We start from the raw sequence: 18,417 nt of genomic DNA on the forward strand, positions 1-18,417 counted from the left end.
CCAAGTACAGTATTACATTTAAGTATGCAAGATCACCACCATACCAGGTTCCTTCTTTAGTCTTATCTTTCACGTCTCTGGAGGTTTTGGGAAGCTGGACTTTATTTTCCTATCAGGCAGAAACAGGGTTGTTTATAAACTAATTTCATAACTAATTACCGGAAATGGTATACAAAATATCCTGTCCGAATATTATTGATGTTTTGTAGGCGAAATTGACATTTTCGTAAGGTATGTTTGGTCATTCAAACAGTCCATTGATTTGTGAATTGATTAGCCTTCGTTTGTGTCCACAATGATAAAGAAAAATACGATTATGTTGGCAATAATTCGAGGCATTACCAAATCAACTTACCACTCTCCTCAATAGTGTTAAGCTATGGTGATTTCTTATTGAAAGGAAGGAATAATAATTTGTTTCTGAAAACTAAGCACGATTAATAATCAAGTCTGCAACAGTCTGTTAAAAAGTTCAATATAATGACTGGGTCGTTAATCCCGTTTTCTTTCTACATTGCTGTAATTTGTGGTACATTTGAGGTTTTGAGAGCGAAATGTTCAAAATTTAGCATTACTTACCTTGCCTTTCACAACGTGAGTGACAGGCTTACTGTTCGTTTTCGGTCGTTTTGCGTCCTGCGATTTACTTTGATCACTAACACACCAGGCCCATAAATCAAGTAAAGTGCTACTAGTCTTGTCAACCTGCCCAGAGTCAAGTCAAATGACATATAATTGGAAAAAACGAATTTATCAAAACAAATTGTAACGGTATCAAATAAATCTGATATACTTAGTTTAATTTATGTTATTTTAACTCTTTCTGTAACTGTATTTTATATAACTTTTTTTAAATTTGGTTCTCCAATTGATCAACAATGAGTTAGTAATTTTAAGTATAAGAGTAGAGTTAGACAGATCATCCACCTGCAGGTTACAGGCCCGCCAGGCTGGTCACACATACAAGAAAAAGAAACTGTTAGAGCCCCTTACAGCATAAACGTACCGCCTTCCTATCGAAATCTCTTTAAGGAAATGTTGTTTTGGGGTCGTTATGTAATTCTGTGGAAAAGGAATGGGTTTTTGCAGTGCAAATCTGGTGCAAAATTCGCTCATTGCAACACAGTAACACTACATAGCGGTTTACAGCCCGTCCTCGCTTTATCTAAAAGGTTTTAAAACTAGTTCTAACAAAACGCGAAGCAACTTTTAATTCTTAATACAAATATAAAAATATGAAAATAGGCACGCAATAAAAACACGCAGTAAATTGTTGTTGGGGTAAATAATAAAGAAAGACTTAATTTGTTTGTTTGCTTTGTAAAGTACCGAAGTTTCGGCTGTACGGCATTTCTCAAGGTTTTCTTGTTGGGGTGCCGTTTTCTTGCAGGTTGTTGTCGCGGTAACCGTGACGTAAATCTTTCCAAATAAATTATCTATTTTACACTGAACAATCTATCTCTATCATTTACAAAGAATTCATCTTTGAAACCGTGTGAGGCTTTATCGATATTCCCATTGGTTGCTTCGCAATCCCTCCTTCAATTTGGGTTTCAAAATTTTACCGATACGAGTAACTAGAAGAGCCAGAGTTGGGGGATCCATTTCATAAAATGAAAATCCCTTGCACGTATTTTTGGCAAAATGTCTTGACGATCTTTGGGCCAAATTTCGTGGCAATCCGTAAAATTCTCATACCCCATAAATTCGTTCAAACAGCAGGCACTCGCATAAAATCAAAGTCGCTCTTTTTCGCTTCTAAAAGTTTACGAACTTTTCACGCCTTTACAGCGCCATATGTCAACACTGTGGATACCGCGGTCATATACTGGGCATGAACAAGCCAGTAGCAATATGAAAGATTCCTGGTGAGTCCCACTGGAAAACGTTTCAGGCCAACAAGTCGCTTGAGTGTATGACATGGGAAAGGAACACTTTTCAAAGCAAAAGAAAACAGGATCAGAAATTGTTTGCATGTTAAATATCGGCGACTTGATTCGCTCGGGGTTTTTCGACAACCGCCTAGTGTGCCGCTACAAGACGGAAAGGACGAAATTGGCTTTCGAAATTTATTTTTCACAGCATTAGCTGTCGTTGCCTTATGAAATCTGACAAAAGGATCGAATTTTTTTGTCAACTGTTGTGTTGGGTTAATCTTTCTGACCAAGAATGAAATTGAAATGATGAAATTGTTGGCAACAGAAACTTCGGTTGACACATTCTAATTGGCTTATAACACTTTGTGGACTTGTGACTTGAATTTAAAAATACGTTTATATGGAAAACTCGCGTTCGCTTCAAGTTTTTTAAATATAAATGCAGATAAACTAGAAATCATTGATTTAGCTTGAAAAAAATTTGTTTTGAAAGAACCCTCCCTTGAAGGTATACGGTAACCTTAAGAAATGAGAAACAGATTGCTTGCTTAATTGCGTGCAAATCGTACAGTGGCTCTTTTGAGGCGACAACTAGAAGGCGTGCTTCAATAATTTTAGGAAGACATATTTGTCAATATGTGTCAAGACATTTCTAGATCGTTGCAGTAAATGACAAACCCTCCAATGGGTCATCGGTTGCAAGGTTACTTTTGCACTACTTAAGTTCACAAGAGCATTTACGCCTGATGATTATGTTGGAAACAAAAACGCTTATCCCTTAGCAAACAAGAAGCTTGAGAAGCTTAAAATCGGGCGCTTAATAATTAGCTTTCTGTTTTGACTTGAAAGGCAGGGTACAGTACAGTAAAAATCATTGGAAAAACAGTCACTTAAACCTATTCAGGCCGGTGGGGGGAGGGGGGGGGGGGGCTTTTGAGGCCCGCGCATACCTTTTTCAAGATTCAACCAAACGCTGCCAAACTTTGCGCGTTTATCTAAAATTTATCTCGCAATAATTTGGTAGGATTAGTTATTGTGCCAGTAACTTGAAATCACCATGGCAACGTCATTTTGACAGGCTTGTTTTCCCAAATTTGAATTTTTCGTGTTTCTATTTAATAATGAAAATCTGGAATGTTTTCAATATTGCATTATTACTTAATGACATAATGGTCTCAATTTATAAAAATATATTTCGCACAATACAAATAAACGATTGAACTAGACGTCTAGAAAATATAAATTTGTAACACTTAGCAAAGTGCAGCCTTTTCGCAATACTTAATAAAGGCGGGGTTTTTACCTGAAGACCAATTTTTCCAACGCTTTAGGTGGCTGACACATTTCAGTATTTTCCAGCCCTTACACTTTAATGGAACAGTATACAACTCCTAATCAGGTAACTACTATTGTCAAGAAAATGATCACAACTTATTGACCAATGATTAGGTATTTGTTTCATACCATTACTGTAATAGCAACTGGTGAAGAATAGTAGTACTGACCCAAAGTATAAGGGCTGGAAAACACTGAAAACCATTTCAGCCGCGTTTCAAGGAATCCAAAAAAGCTTTACTTATCCCATATATATTTGTTTTGCAGTATTTTGTTAATTTTTGGACGATTTTGGGGGATGTCTGGGAGGCGATAGTTTTTCTCAAAGGATTAGTAAAATTTAGACAAATAAGAAATATTGGAGATTTAATGTGATTTTAAAATTTGAATTTGAAGTTAAAAATTGGTGGACGGACACCAAACAGTCTCCTGACAACCCGGAGTGCTCTTGCGAGGGGGTCAACTGTTTGGAGGTGTTTCCATTCTTTTCTTCAATCCCTTCTTTAAATCTCTTAAAGTTCCATTCAAATTCAGGTAGAACCCCACCTTAAGTTTTTGTTCAACAGAAGTCAAAGGTTGCGTGATATAACCAAGCATGGATTTTAATTCTCCCTCCCTTTCCATCTCCTTAGCCTTTCACCCCCACCTGTCCCTCCCTTTCTACTCTCATTCAATTTAATGTTTGTTTACATTTCCTAACCAATTCAGTATCGTACTAATCTGTGCCAAGCAATCAGATAATAACAGAAATTTGCCTTAATTTTGATCGCCCATACCAAGACCTTAGAGTATAAACCGCTAATAAAACAAAACACACTTGATAATAATTCTCTGAGGTTATACACCTTGCAGTATTAACGTACTAACGAACTTGATAACAAACCCCATGTCGTACTAAGGATTTTTACTGATCAACATAGAAAATAAGTTCAGAATGGTTTGTTCCCAAAACGTTTTTTACTGTACAGAGGGTCTGTATATTGACCAGTAACTTGTATACCGTATTGAAAAATTCAGAACGAACCGACTTCTGCCCGCTACCATGATATCATGTTGAAAAATTAGCTCGTTCGAAACCGTAGCAAAATCATTAGAGACAGACAAGATACAGCCGTTTACTGGCAGTCTTTGAAAATCCTGAATTCGTCAAAATGAGGCAAAATAAAGTTTTAAAATTTCCTTTATCAATATGGTTCTTATCTTTTTATTCAATTCTATGAACTGCTTTTATGCAGTACTGTCCACAAAGATTTTAATTTCCTCAAAGTTTCGGGACAAATAGATACAAAATATTTCGTGCAGAATATAATTTGATTAAGCGAATGTTTTCACGTCTATAAATACTTCAAGCAGTGAATGAAAAACCGTTTTGTTTTCATCGATGAGAACCACTTTCAAATAGTTAATGCATAAAAAATAACAATCAGATCAGAATACAATAATTATTAATGTAAGATCTCGCTATTATGTCTCGGCAGAGATACTTCTTTTTTGCAAGTTCAAATGTATGCAAATTTCGTGTGAAATGTAATTCGATTCCATTGTCTTGTTTACAAACTCTTTCTTAAGAAAGTTGTATTTTCGTGAATAAAACCCATTGGCCTGTTTTGTTTTCCTGATCATGTTTGTCTGTGATTTTCACAAAACATGTGGTCTTTTTTTCGGAACTTTAAGTTGTACAAAAATTCCTATTTTGAACACAGATGTCACTTCCGGAATTTATCATCTAAAATTCAATTGGTATCTAATTATAATTATTCGAAGTTTTCATTTTCAAGTCATCTTTTCATTCGATAGCTTTACTGATCTCGTAAAAAATTCCATTCAAGTTCACACCAATACTGTACATTGCCAATGTTTTGCTGACGTCTTGAGAAGTGTCTTACTAACGTCACTAGGCAAATCTAAAATATATCCAAACCATGTTGTGCAAACATTCTACTCTTTGTGACTGGCGACTTTGACGCCCAACTGTGCGGAAATGAAAATCGACATACTTCTTGCTAAATATATAAAAAAATAGTTTTAAAGTGGAGTCCGCCTCAAAAAAATGTACCGCCAGATCACACTGCTATTTGTAGAAACCAGCAAAGCGTCTAGTTTCAAAGTTTCCCACAAAAACATTGCGTGACATGAATGACGTTACCCCTTTTATTTACAAAAATAGCTTCAACTTGTCAAAGCAACTACAGTTTCACAATGGTGATTATTAGTACTTTACCCCTTAAGCTTTTTTCTCTGTCCTCCCGCCGAAGCAAAGAAGAGAACCAGATTGCAGATTAGCCCAAAAGTCGACCCAGTGTTCCTACAACGATTTACTGTCAAAACTGAAATGAAACCGATTGGCCCAGGCTATCCCCGTCATTTTTTGCCGACAGGAGACTATCGTCTACGACGCCCAAAGGGTAAACTATAAATCGGCCACGCCCGATTAATAAATGGCCAATTCAGCTAACATTTCAAAAAGTTAACGACCCAATAATTAGAGCACGAATGATTAGCTAAAGAATATCTTTCACACAAGCAGCTGTCGATAAATGTCTAAAAAGTACAAGTTTAATCAAGAGAAGTCGTAGCTATCCAAGCTTCGTGAAGTCGAATTCATCATTAAGTAGCTGAATTTCTGGAGTGGTCTACTCTTCTCTACGCGTCTTCTGAACACTTAAGAAACATAAAGTGCACAAATTTTCTTTAGAATTCGCACAAATAGGTATCCAATTGTAAAACATTTACTGTTTGATTAACAGTCACTTCATCATAAACTCTGTATCTTAATATGTGTTCAAAGGCGCACGCGCGATGTGGAAAGTGGGACAAATTGCTCTGGATGATTACGTCATCTGAAACACGGACTGCGGACTACGGACTACGGACTGGGTATAAAACACGGACTGGGGTATAAAATGAGGACTCAAACTGTGGACTAGGTATAAAATACGGACTACGGTATAAAATGCGGACTAAGCATGCAAACTGCTAACAAACCCCGTTACAAACGTGACCTGATGTTATAAATAACTAGAAGCAAGGCTGTGAGCATCAAAGTTGTCTCACCTCGATAAAGTTAAACTTTTTCCTGCAGAAAGCCTGCTCCGGGTCACGGCAAAGTACTGTCAAAACACCTTAAAATTCCTCCAATTGTGAGGAACTTAAAATCTGTTTTTGTTTCATTCGCATTAGCCTTCGATTCTTGGATCGGAGTTGCAGTGGAGAGTAACCTCCTGCTAAACTCGAACCTTCTCCGATTCCCCTCCAGATGTTTTTTTTCTAATAATTTATTACCCTCGCTAACTCGAACTCCCGATATCTTCAAAATTTTTTCGATCTCCCTTGAAGGTTTGAGTTATCGTTATTCAACTGCATATCTGGCCAGCCTCAAGCGGCAGGCACGTGAGAATTTGACAAACAACCTTAATTTGCATGACAATGAAAACCGGGTTAGACGTTTTTTCCCCGTATGTTTTTCTCTTCTGCCAGTAGAATCTTTTAGCCTATTCAGTACTTGAAATTTCGTACCTCTTTTGTGGTATTACAGGAGTCTGAGGGGTGTTCAAATAAGTTAATGGCGAAACGTCAAAACAAACCGTGTGTTACTGTAGCGAAAACAAGCAAGTTTCGGCAAAATTCGTACGTGTCTGTCGCGTGAATCCAGACGATAATCCACTCAACATTCGAGTTTGGAACCGGAGTTTTGAATCGCGATATCAAGCTGCCGTTTTAACAAGGAATAATACATTTCGAGAATGGGATGTTGAAGAAAAAACAAAATCAAATTCTTAAACCAAATAATTTACTCTTGAGAAAAACCCTTTTGTTGTTTTGACTGTAAAGGGTACTGTAAGGTAGCTTGTTTTGACTGTATTAAGGTACTTCGCAGAGGAAGATCATAATTGTTCGTGGTGAATCCCTACGAAGTTCAACGGACGACGAAACGGTAAACTTTGAACAAGTTTTATTCACTATCTTCGATAACAAACATTAGCGCAATACGAGCCGACAACGATTACAAAGGTGACATAAGCCGTTGTGTTACATGGGGTCATCCGCACAGTTTTGGCGCGAACAATAATAATTTTTTGCTCAAGTATACATCCTTGAAGAGATCTCGTTATTTCTAGCCGTAGTTCACTTTTAAAGGGGAACTCAAGGCCAATTTTAAGAAAACTTCATATCAATAATTATACTACCTGGAGTATCCTGGCGGGTATCAATCGTACACACACAAACTATTTTTACCAAAAAAATCGAGGAAAAGTTGCCTGAATGACCCGCCATCTTGATTTCGGAATGCGGTAGCCGAAACGGTCAGCGGTACTTATTTTGACGTCATATCGTGAAATCGACTTTGGCGGGATTTTTTTGCTCGGGGAAAATTATAATCACTCGCCTTAAAAATATTTATGAAGTTTTCGTTTCCATATTACCTTGTTGTGGAATAGTAATGGTCCACTGTTGCGTACCTGAGTGCATTAACCATTCCAAAAAAACGTCTGACATAAGTTACCATCGCATTCCCAAGGATAAAGGATTGCAAAAAGCCTGGATAGCGAGGATCCGAAGAGACAATCTTCCGCCATTGGAACACTGTTATGTGTGCAGTGAACATTTCACCGATGATTGCTTTGAAACGGACTTGAGAGCGCAGTTTTTGCCCGAGCAAAAGGTGAAAAGACGTCTAAAACGTGATGCTATACCTTCGGTGTTTCCTTTCAGTTCTGAACCGAAGAAACCTAGACTAAGTAGCGTGACTCGCGAGAATCGGCGGCATGCTGAAGAATTACGACAAGAGGTGGGTATCGAGTATTGTGAACTTTTAAGGCGAAGATGTAGGCATAATTATTTGCTTAAATAAAATTTACTGAACTTTAATTCTTGTCTAGTATTTCCCCCTTGATTTCTTGAATGCGACTATCCTGATTGATAAGCGGGGTTGTAGAGTAAGTAACTTACAGACTCGGTAGAGTTGTTGCTTTCAGGACCTTTCAGGACGGGGGAATCATCACACGTAGCCACAAGTAGTTGTCAGCGTTAATAGGATGCCAAATATTTTATTCCAGCAGCATTTTCCAGGCCTTCTTTGGAACATGCACTTAAAAAAAGTTCATATCAGCTGCTTGATTGTTTGTTTTGTTTGTTTGTGTGTCTGTTTTTTTTTTTACACAGAGGGGTTGTTTGTGACAATTGGATATCACTTATTTGCTTACGGTCTTTTATCCTGTTATATTGACGATTGAATAATTTTACAGTCAAAAGGTGTCTAGCTTCACATTTTTAAAATGTGTTTTGTTTATCTTAAAATTAAGATTTTGCAACATGTGTCACAAAGCAGTCCAACAGGAGCTTGCAACATTGAACCAATGGAGCTCAGTACAAGCCCAGTACAGTCTGACAGCAGTGCATCCATAATGGTAGATGATGAAAGTGTTTCTTCAGTCTTAACACAAGATGTGAGTACTCAGTGTTGTGTTGGGGCAAGGTTTGTAATAACTCGATCTGTTTCAACACAAACACCTGGTCCACTAGTTTCAACACCAGTGCCAGTCAAGACTTTCACTGATATTGGAATACAGGTTGATAGGTTGAATGAATCCACTGATGGTGCTACTTCTGGCCCCTCCCAAGACAGTGCTAAACCTCACCCTTCAGGTAAACAAAAGGAGACTTATCCATCAACTATTGATCCTACTAAACCTGACAAGAGGAGTAGGGAGTCGAGAGATAATTACAATAATGAGAGTAAACAGCACAAACCTACCTTGTTCGAGCTAGTCTACCCATCAGATGAGGAGTCACCAAATGATCCACCATCATCTCCGTTGTCTATAGATGATGCATCCTATGATAATGATGATGACTACAAATATGAAATGGATGACAATGCAAGTTCATCCCCGGACAACTCAGATTTTGAGTTTGAACTTGAGGAAAACAATGAGAGAAAATTCATTGTGTTTGAGTCATGCCTTAAGCTGCGTCTTTCTTTATGTTCCATATGTGGTGTTGCTATTTCCGAATGGGAAGAGTCAACTTGTGGAAGCATGCTCTCAGTTAAAATGATGTGCATAAATAGCCATCAAACTTGCTGGAGTTCACAACCAATGATCAAAAACATTCCAGCAGGTAACTTGCTTTCATCTGCTGCTATTTTGTTTAGTGGGAATACATTTTCACGTATTGCCCAGTTCGCATCCTTCCTAAATCTTAAGTTCTTCAGCCACACCACATACTACAATATACAAAATAAATATTTGTTTCCAGTGGTAAACGAGGCCTGGAATGAGGAAAAGAGTTCAGTGTTGGATGCTATTAAAGTGGATGGGCCTGTCAATCTAATTGGTGATGGAAGGTGTGACAGCCCAGGACACAACGCAAAGTACTGTACCTACACTATGATGACAGATGAGGGAAAAGTGGCAGAATTCAATGTTGTCCAGGTTACAGAAGCAACATCATCAAATGCAATGGAGAAGGAGGGGTTCGAAAGGTGTATTCAAGACCTTGCACGAGAAGAAGTAACCATCAACAGGATCGCAACCGACCGCCACACATCAATTGCAAAATCCATGAAACAGGACCATGGAGAAATCAGCCACCAATATGATGTTTGGCACTTGTCAAAGTGGGTAGTAAAACAACTAACCAAGAAAGCTAAAAAGAAAGGTTGTGAAGATTTGGTTCCCTGGATCCGGTCAGTGTCAAATCACCTGTGGTGGTGTTCCGCAACATGTGGTGGCAATGCCGAAGTGCTGCGAGAAAAGTGGAAGTCAATTATGATGCATGTCACAAATAAACACAAGTGGAATGGCTACACCCACTTTCACGAATGCTGCCATCCAAGACTGACCAGTGCTCAGATCAGGAAAAAGAAGTGGTTAAAGCCTGATACCCCTGCATACATTGCACTTGAGGAGGTGGTGCTGAACAAAAGGATCCTGAAAGACATTGAAAAGCTCACAGAATTTTGTCACACCGGCGAGCTCGAGGTGTATCACTCAGAATATTTGAAGTATTGCCCCAAGCGGGAACACTTTTCCTATAAAGGCATGGTGGCACGTGCGCAACTCACAGCATTGGACCACAATGCCAACAGCGAAAGAGAGCAGGCAGTGGTTCAGTCTGGAGCACATGCTGGAGAGGCCAGATTCAAGTCGAGCTTCTCAAAGGCACAGAAGCAGTGGGTGGCTAAGCCAATAAAAGAGAAAAAATCATATGCTCATGTGATGGTGTTGATGGACACTGTTGCCAATACCTGTGAAACAGGCCAAGTTCCAGTTCAACCTGCAGTGCCTCATCTCCCCAAAAATATCTCAAGGACTGCAGTTCCAGACAAACAAGAACTGATTCGTAAACACAGATCGAGGTTCAACTGATAAATATGTAACAAAGGGGTACAATTTTGCAGCACAAATCAGTGGTAGATCTTGGGGAGGGGGATAGCGCCCCCCCCCTATTTTTGAAAAAATACCGTACTTAAAATTCTAGTTATAAGCCCTGGGCTTTTACAACTTCGTAAGGGGTTTTGGGTGGGCTTGTTAAAGGAGGGGTTTATATCTGGGAGGGCTTATGAGTAGCCTCCCACTCAGTCCTTCTTAGAGGTGATCGTGTTTCACTCCTCCCCAAACTCGATCGCCCCTAAGAATGACTGCGTGGGAGGCTAGCTTATTACCCCTTATTCTAGGGTTTGGATGATTTCCCCCCCCCCCCCTTATATGAAGGTCCAGATCCGCCACTGCAAAAAAGTACAAGTCTTAACACAAATTTGAAATTATGAAACGTGATTGCAAAACTGTCAAAAGTGCAGGTTGTTTTTTTCTGTCAGGAATTAATGAGTTTAGTTTCCCCTTGGGGCCCAAGTAAAGTTGTTCTGATATGACATGCTCTCATAAAAAAATCTCATTTTACCTGGGAGGAAAAAACAAAATCATTTCCTGCATTGTAAATGGTAGAAAGTACAGTTTTATCACTTAACCAGATTTATCTTGTTTTAATTTAATTATATACAAAGGGTCTTGATAGCACAAGTGTTGCAAATATTTTAAAAACACAACAACGCTTTTTCAAAATTCAAATTACCTTAAATGCAAACTTATTTAAACTAACCAATAAAAATATAGAAAAGAACAATAGTGAAAAACCGCTAAGCTGAAATAGATACAATTAAAAGTGTAATGATAAATGGCCGATTCCCTCTATAGCGCGCGCCTGCAGGGAATCAGGGTAGTTGTATTCATCAAACCATGCGCGAGACTCAGCAACGATGAATACAACAACCGTGATTCCCTGCAGGCGCGCGCTATAAAGGGAATTGGGTATTGACATGCTCAACTTGTTTGTTGAGTTTTGGATTTAAACGTTCAATATGAAATCTCTTTTTTATATTGAACGTTTAAATCCAGAACTCAACAAACAAGGAGAGGATGTCAATTTATTGTTACACTTTTTATTGTATCTATTTTAGCTCAGCGGTTTTTCACTATTGTTCTTTTCTATATTTTTATTGGAACTAGTTTAAATAAGTTTGCATTTTACATTAATTTGAATTTATAAAGAAAAGAATTTATAAAGGCTCATTGTATAAGTGGTTTTATTAATATTATGGCTGATGATGATGTTTTAAAACATCAAAACATGTTCCAAAAACTGAAAAGCGTCGTTGTGTTTTTAAAAATAATAACATAACAACTTAAAGAACTGTAGATACCTTTGCAATTAATTAATTTCACTTTAAACACAATTAAATATGACACATTGTCACAGCAGGGTTATATCATCCTGCGGTCTCATTCATCTGAAAAATGAAAACCCTCAAATTCAAAGTCTTCTTCAAGTCCTGGAGGAGGAAAGTGGGCACGAATGCAGCACCGGCTGCACATGATGGCAAAGGCACTCGTATTTCTTTCCCAAGAATACCCCAGCACCATCTAACAAGTTGTCGATAAGCTATGTGCCTGTAAAGTTTATGTTGGGGTCCCTCGTACGTCTCAGAATACTGCTGCTTGTATTGGTACCAGGCTGTCTGCAATACCCATCTGTTGAGACAAACAGCTTGGAAACCAGGATGTTGGGTAATGCAAATCAGGGGTTCTGAAGCCTCCCCCATCTCTAGTGCTTCTCGGTTTTTTCCACAGATTTGAGAAAACTCTGAGCAGCACTTACACTCCTCATTCCTGCTCATAATCTGGCAATTTTCACACCTGCACCTAAAGCAAATAAGCTTTAGTTGATTTAGATTCTATATGTATAGTTGGATTTAATGTATCTGTTATTCAGTAAAAACCTAGGAACTTGACTCTCCCAAGCAAGCCTAAAAAGAGTTTTTAATTTATTTGTTGACTACTGATAATTTGGGCTAGTTAGGTTCGTGAATAGGTCCACAAACAATTTTTCTTTAAGAGGAAAAAGGTGCTAAATGAAAGGTTATCTGTCATTCAAGATTTTAGAAAGTAGTTTACTTTTATTTCGGATAAACTACTTAAATTGTGTTCTTTAAATTATTGTATTAAAAGTTCAGCAAACATTCAGTATGCTCTCTGTTGTGGAGAGCAATGTAACGTATAATTTACGAAATCTCTCTGCGATCGATCGACTAAGATCGAAATATGTACCATACATATAAATACCATAGCCATGAAGTGTATTTCACTTCAAAACACTACTGAGATCGCAATAAAGAATGTACGATGCTAGAACAACAAATAAAGAACAGACGAGTTAAAAGAATTGAAAAGCAGTTTATTGTTTACAATTTCTCGAGTGAGTTTACGTTTGAGAGCCTGACCATAACATTAACTCCTTTTTCTTTATGGTTTGCTTAAATTGGAATGTTTATTGTTGCAAATATATCTCGGAAGCTCTTACCAGTCTAAATTTCTTGTTCGAGAATTTTCGTCCTCGGCTCGATCATCTTCATCTTCTCCTTCTTCGAGTTCCTCGCCAGACGAAAACTCTGGTTCGAACTGGTACGGCTTTATCGTAAAATCTTCGTCGTCAAACGGCAAACTCCAATCACTTGAATAAGGAGAGTCTTCTTCATCGGACATTTTAAATCAGTGGGGACTTCAAAAGGTCTACTGGTCACCCTCACACAATCAAAATATTCAAACAAGCGAAGCGACGCGAAAGCCGTCGCCAAGCCATCACGATTTGACGTCACATCTCAATCCGCTGACCGTTTCAGCCCCCGCGATAAAAACTCAATATGGCGGATGAAGTCGGAAGTTTTCGGCTCGATTTTTCATAAAATCGTTTAAAAACGACATGAATTATCCCTGTAAAATTGATCCAACCGATGTTATCAGCAATTCAAAAATAAGTCAAAATTAAGCTTGAGTTCCCCTTTAAAAGCATTTTATATGCTTAGTCCGCATTTTATACTGTAGTCCGTATTTTATACCTATTCCGCAGTTTGAGTCCGCATTTTATACCTCAGTCCGTGTTTTATACCCAGTCTGTAGTCCGTAGTCTGTAGTCCCTGTTTTATACTGACCGGTCTTATTTTGTTATTACGATTATTGACTTGACTTGCGTCTCTAGAGGCTTTTTTTCTTACCAACGCAAACATAAATCAATCCGATAGGCGCAGGCACAAAGATAAAAATTTCTTTCGCTACAGCTATTTAAATTAATGCTGTCTGATGACAGCGTTACAAGCCTATGGGACAAGACCGAATGGTGGTCTCGGTGTTCATTAGAACGTTACATATCGGTGTAGAGAAAAAAAAGTACGTATGAACGGAAATCTTTCTTTACAGCTTTTTTTTACTGTTACATGGCCTTAAGTTTTGAAAAATCAAAGTGACCTAAGGTACCTTTCTCCACTTGTCTGGAAAGAAGGAAAACAATGCACAAAATCACGCTTGCCATGACGTGTTATACCTTACAAACATTCAAGCCTCAACTTTTGTCCAAAGTTCCTTTCAGTCTTGTCGAGTAAGCTCGAAGCTTTGACCAGACATCATTAATTAAAATATGAACTCATGAGTCCGCTTGTATCCGTTTCATCGTCCTTTTTTCATTTTTTAAAACAAACCTTTCCTTCTACGCGCATACGCCATAGACCCCACTTAAATAATAATAATAATAATATAATAATAATAATTGTAAAATCAAACTTATCCAAAACCTGATTTATTCATGTAACCAGTCACGCTACGTATATATGATGTGATATGATAGGATATGATAACCTTATTTCTTTGTTAAAAAACTATTATTAACCAAGCAAGCAAGCAAGCAAGCAAGCAAGCAAGCAAGCAAGCAAGTAAGCAAGCAAGCAAGCAAGCAAGCAAGCAAGCAAGCAAGCAAGCAAGCAAGCAACACTGTATGAAAACTTCTCTTTAAGTAGTCAATGCGTGATTGTGGAAGAGCTAGTTTGTTTTCAGTGTCCTTTTAACGGTAAGCATTCAGGCTATCGCGAAAACTTAAGTTCACTATTCTGGTGTCAGTCCATGCAAGGTCTTATACATCATGATAGCTTTCTTTTGTAATATTTGATGACAAAGTTTCCGCCACCCTAGTACTTTCAAAGCTAGATGACATTAATAAGTGGGATACGCGTTTTTGAAGCTTCTGATGAAGCTTTTCAGATAGGCCTTCGTTTCAGCTTCCCCATACAATATTACAATAATCGAAGTGAGGCTGAACAAGGCTATTATAAACTTGGATTATAATATTGAATGGAATGTGATGTCGTATTCGCTTGATTGCACCAAGGGGGAAGCAATCTTTTTGCAGACACATTTGATGTGACACTTCCAGTTTAAATATTAGTCAATGTGGACACCAATGGATAGAACTGATGTTACTTGTTCGACAGCGTTTTAGTTTATGGTTTATGGTAAGCTTGTTGGCTGATACTAGGTAAGCTTGTTGGATGATAACCATGTGTACTTTTTACTTAAATCATAATTAAGGCAATCGCTTATACGCTGAACGTCTGCACTAGTAAACGTCAAACTAGTATCATCCGCGTACATCCTGGTTTGTGGGTACCTCAAATAGTTTGGTAAGTCATTAATAAATAACAAAAATAAAAGAGGTCCTAGAATTGTTCCTTGAGGAACACCACAACTCAAGACTTTCGCAGCTGACTCACTGCAATTTAAGTGACAAGTTTAAGTTTGATTATCTAGGTAAAAAGCAAACCATTTATAAATTTATCTACGTATCGTGATCAACTGTATCGAAGGTCTTTTGAAGATATTAAAGCACAACAGCGTTAACTAAACCACGATCAATGTTCCTAGCCCATTTACCAGTAGCTTCAAGTAGTGCGGTAACAGTAGAGTGTAAAGAACGAAAACCAGTTTGATAATGCGTAAGAAAATTTAATTTAATTAGATACTTGTAATATTCTAGAGGCAATAAACCAGCCAAAACTCGAGAACGCAACTCTTTTTAATTCAAGCAACCGACAACGTGTTTCATCCCAACTGAACTACTGGAAAACTACTGGAGGAGCGGTTACACAGCTTTCAACATTTCACAATTCTGATATTACTGGTCATAAATTACCCGTTCAAAAACTTTGGCCACCGCTGGAATAACTGAAGTTTTGGAAAATTTAAGATGGCTCTGAACCCCACGTACAGATTTTTTTTTAAACTTAGCCAAAAGTTGTATCTTAACATGCTGATCATTATTCTACCATAAAAAATGGGAGCTCGTTTTAGAGTTATAAGCACTCGAGGGTACTTTAAACAGGTTATACCATTGCTATGGTAACTTGTTATGTCAAGAAAATAACCATAACTTGTTTACCAGTGATTGGTTATCTGAACTAACGAACTAAAACTAGACTACAAAAGGAACCTTTACGGCCAGTACAAATCATGGTCAGTAAGAATTGTCAAGTTCATTTAACGTCTAAACGAACCCTTCAAACACAAACACTCGATTAAATAACCAACACAACCTTTACCTAGACACTTCTTGTGTGTGCTGAACCTTGAATAACCTTGGACTCGAATAATAAAGAAACCTTAAAAATAGCCAAACCTTCGAAGCACTAACCCAAACCTGTCCAGACCACTGACGAAGACTACAGTCTAGAGCTAAGGGCTCTTGATAAACTAAGATAAACAACTTAGGAGGGCCACAGGTTTACTAGCTTTATAGCTATTAAGTGCTACCCTCTATTAATAAAGACGTTTCTTACTTACTTACTTACTTACTTACTTACTTACTTACTTACTTACTTACTTACTTACTTACTTACTTACGGCGCAGATTGCTAAATTACAGCGTGTACAAAATGCAGCAGCAAGACTTATTCTTGGCATCGGAAAGTTTTCTCACATTACACCGGCGCTTTACGAGCTGCACTGGCTGCCGGTTTCTTTGCGTATTGATTATAAGATTTTACTTTTGACTTTTAAATGTATTTATAGCCTAGCGCCAACTTATCTTAGCGATCTAATTAGCATAAAATCGAATTCATTATACAATCTTAGGTCTACTGGCATGCCCTTATTGGACCATCCCAAGGGAAAGGTTCTGTCAGCATTGGGAGCTAGATCATTTTCAGTAGCAGCTCCGAAACTCTGGAATGGCCTACCTGTGGAGCTTCGTCAAGCAACATCACTTGACTGTTTTAAATCTCAACTTAAAACTTATCTTTTTAAGAAGTATTTTTATAATTTATAACTTTTTATAATTTATAATTTATAACTATATGTAAAGCGCTATTGATCAGAATATGGAAATATGCGCTATATAAATTAGCAAATTATGATTATTATTCTTACTTACTTACTTACTTACTTACTTACTTACTATTCCATTCATTTCATCAATAGAATACTCGGGAAATCAAATGTATCATAAACGTGTACACAAGATACATACAGCTGTACAACAAGAAGCACAAACTGGTCAGTGCCCACAATTACGGTGCCGATCTGTCCATCTTCCATGGTACTACAGGACAAAAGCGATAGTTGATCAGAGATTGATAACACAGTTGTAAGGCTGTTTACCTACTACAGTGAAACCTGTTTTAAGCGGGCACAGTCGGGGAATGCTTTAGTGTCAGCTTAATATAGGGGGTCCGCTTAACCAGGCTATAATAGAACAAGTTATGTTGTATCAAATACCATTCTAATGAAGAACTAATACTTCTAAATACTTCTGAGATTAATAGCAAGTTGGATTAGTCACTTTTAAAAAAAAAAAAATAGAGTGTTTTTATTTACTGCCGTAAATGTTTTAAAAATACAGTAGAACCCCGGTAACTCGAACTCGGATAACTCGAACAACCCCGCTAACTCGAACTAACTTCTATTTCCCTTGGATTTCACCTCATTTTTCAGTCATTTTTACTCGGTTAACTCGAACTCGGATAACTCGAAAACCCCGCTAACTCGAACTAAATTTCATTTCCCTTGATCAAAATTTGGGTCAAATTTACCCCGATAACTCGAATTTCGGTTCTTGCAACCCGCCACTTATGCCCATTGATTAGTGCAACGAACAGATCACGTATTTGACAGCCATTTTCCTCTCGTATCATAAGAATTTATGATCGTGTTAGAGTTTCTGACGAGATAAGTTTAATTTACACTCTACTGTACACTGAAATGCTGAAAAATTTGTAAACTATCAATTATTAACTTGGCAAATTAAATATTCAATCGACCGCGATAACTCGAAACCCCGCTAACTCGAACTGTTTTTCGTTTCCCTTTAGAGTTCGAGTTACCGGGGTTCAACTGTATATAAATTTACAAAATTCTGCCGCAAGTTTCACGTTGTAAAGCCGAAAAGAATCCATAAAAATTAATCCTAATGGTAAAATAAGACTGATGTTAAAATTTTAAAAGTAAAAAAGAAAACACAACGTTAGAAAGACGGAAGTTACAACTTTAATGATGACCAGCGAGGGGACTTTCTTTCTATAATGACGGATTATTATATTCCAGAAATACATCGGCTAGTACCCTCGGACGTACAGGAGGGGGGTGGATGCTACCTCCCGTAAGGTTTTGTCGAACTTTTGAAAAAGGATTTACTCAACAAAGCTGAAACTTTCAGTAGCTGTTCATTCCTTCTTTACGGAAATTTTGATATGTCAGCCATGTGTCCATGATATTTGACGTTGCCATGGCAACGTCATAACTACAAGAAGGACTTGCCAAAAATCATCATTTTCTCCAGTTTTTTGAAATAGAAAGGCACGATTTGTTTATTTTTACATTCCATAAGCATT

At 37.7% G+C, this 18,417-nt stretch overlaps 3 protein-coding genes across 3 annotated transcripts in view; 1 reads left to right on the plus strand and 2 right to left on the minus strand.

The window, feature by feature from the left end:
* The window catches only part of LOC144661917 (uncharacterized), a 459,725-nt gene that overhangs the window by 80,270 nt on the left and 361,038 nt on the right, over window positions 1–18,417 (minus strand).
* On the plus strand, window positions 9,047–12,427 carry LOC144661931 (uncharacterized). Its single transcript, XM_078522645.1, has one exon. It carries the CDS (start codon window positions 9,080–9,082, stop codon window positions 10,580–10,582), a length of 1,503 nt encoding a protein of 500 aa, XP_078378771.1. The 5' UTR covers window positions 9,047–9,079; the 3' UTR covers window positions 10,583–12,427.
* Window positions 11,980–13,380, minus strand: LOC144663219 (uncharacterized). Its single transcript, XM_078524134.1, has 2 exons — window positions 13,071–13,380; window positions 11,980–12,412 (listed from the first exon to the last, which is right to left on the minus strand). The coding sequence occupies exons 1-2, from the start codon at window positions 13,250–13,252 to the stop codon at window positions 11,980–11,982; spliced, it is 615 nt and encodes a 204-aa protein (XP_078380260.1). The 5' UTR covers window positions 13,253–13,380.

This window comes from Oculina patagonica, chromosome 8 (assembly GCF_052425735.1).
Source record: "Oculina patagonica isolate OP01 chromosome 8, crgOcupat, whole genome shotgun sequence".
NCBI lineage: Eukaryota > Metazoa > Cnidaria > Anthozoa > Scleractinia > Oculinidae > Oculina > Oculina patagonica.

Coding starts and splice junctions, on each gene's coding strand:
- LOC144661931 (XM_078522645.1), top strand. CDS start 9,080: ATGGATGACAATGCAAGTTCATCCCCGGACAACTCAGATTTTGAGTTT.
- LOC144663219 (XM_078524134.1), bottom strand. CDS start 13,252: ATGTCCGATGAAGAAGACTCTCCTTATTCAAGTGATTGGAGTTTGCCG. Junction 12,413..13,070: donor CGAACAAGAAATTTAGACTG/GTAAGAGCTTCC, acceptor TATTTGCTTTAG/GTGCAGGTGTGAAAATTGCC.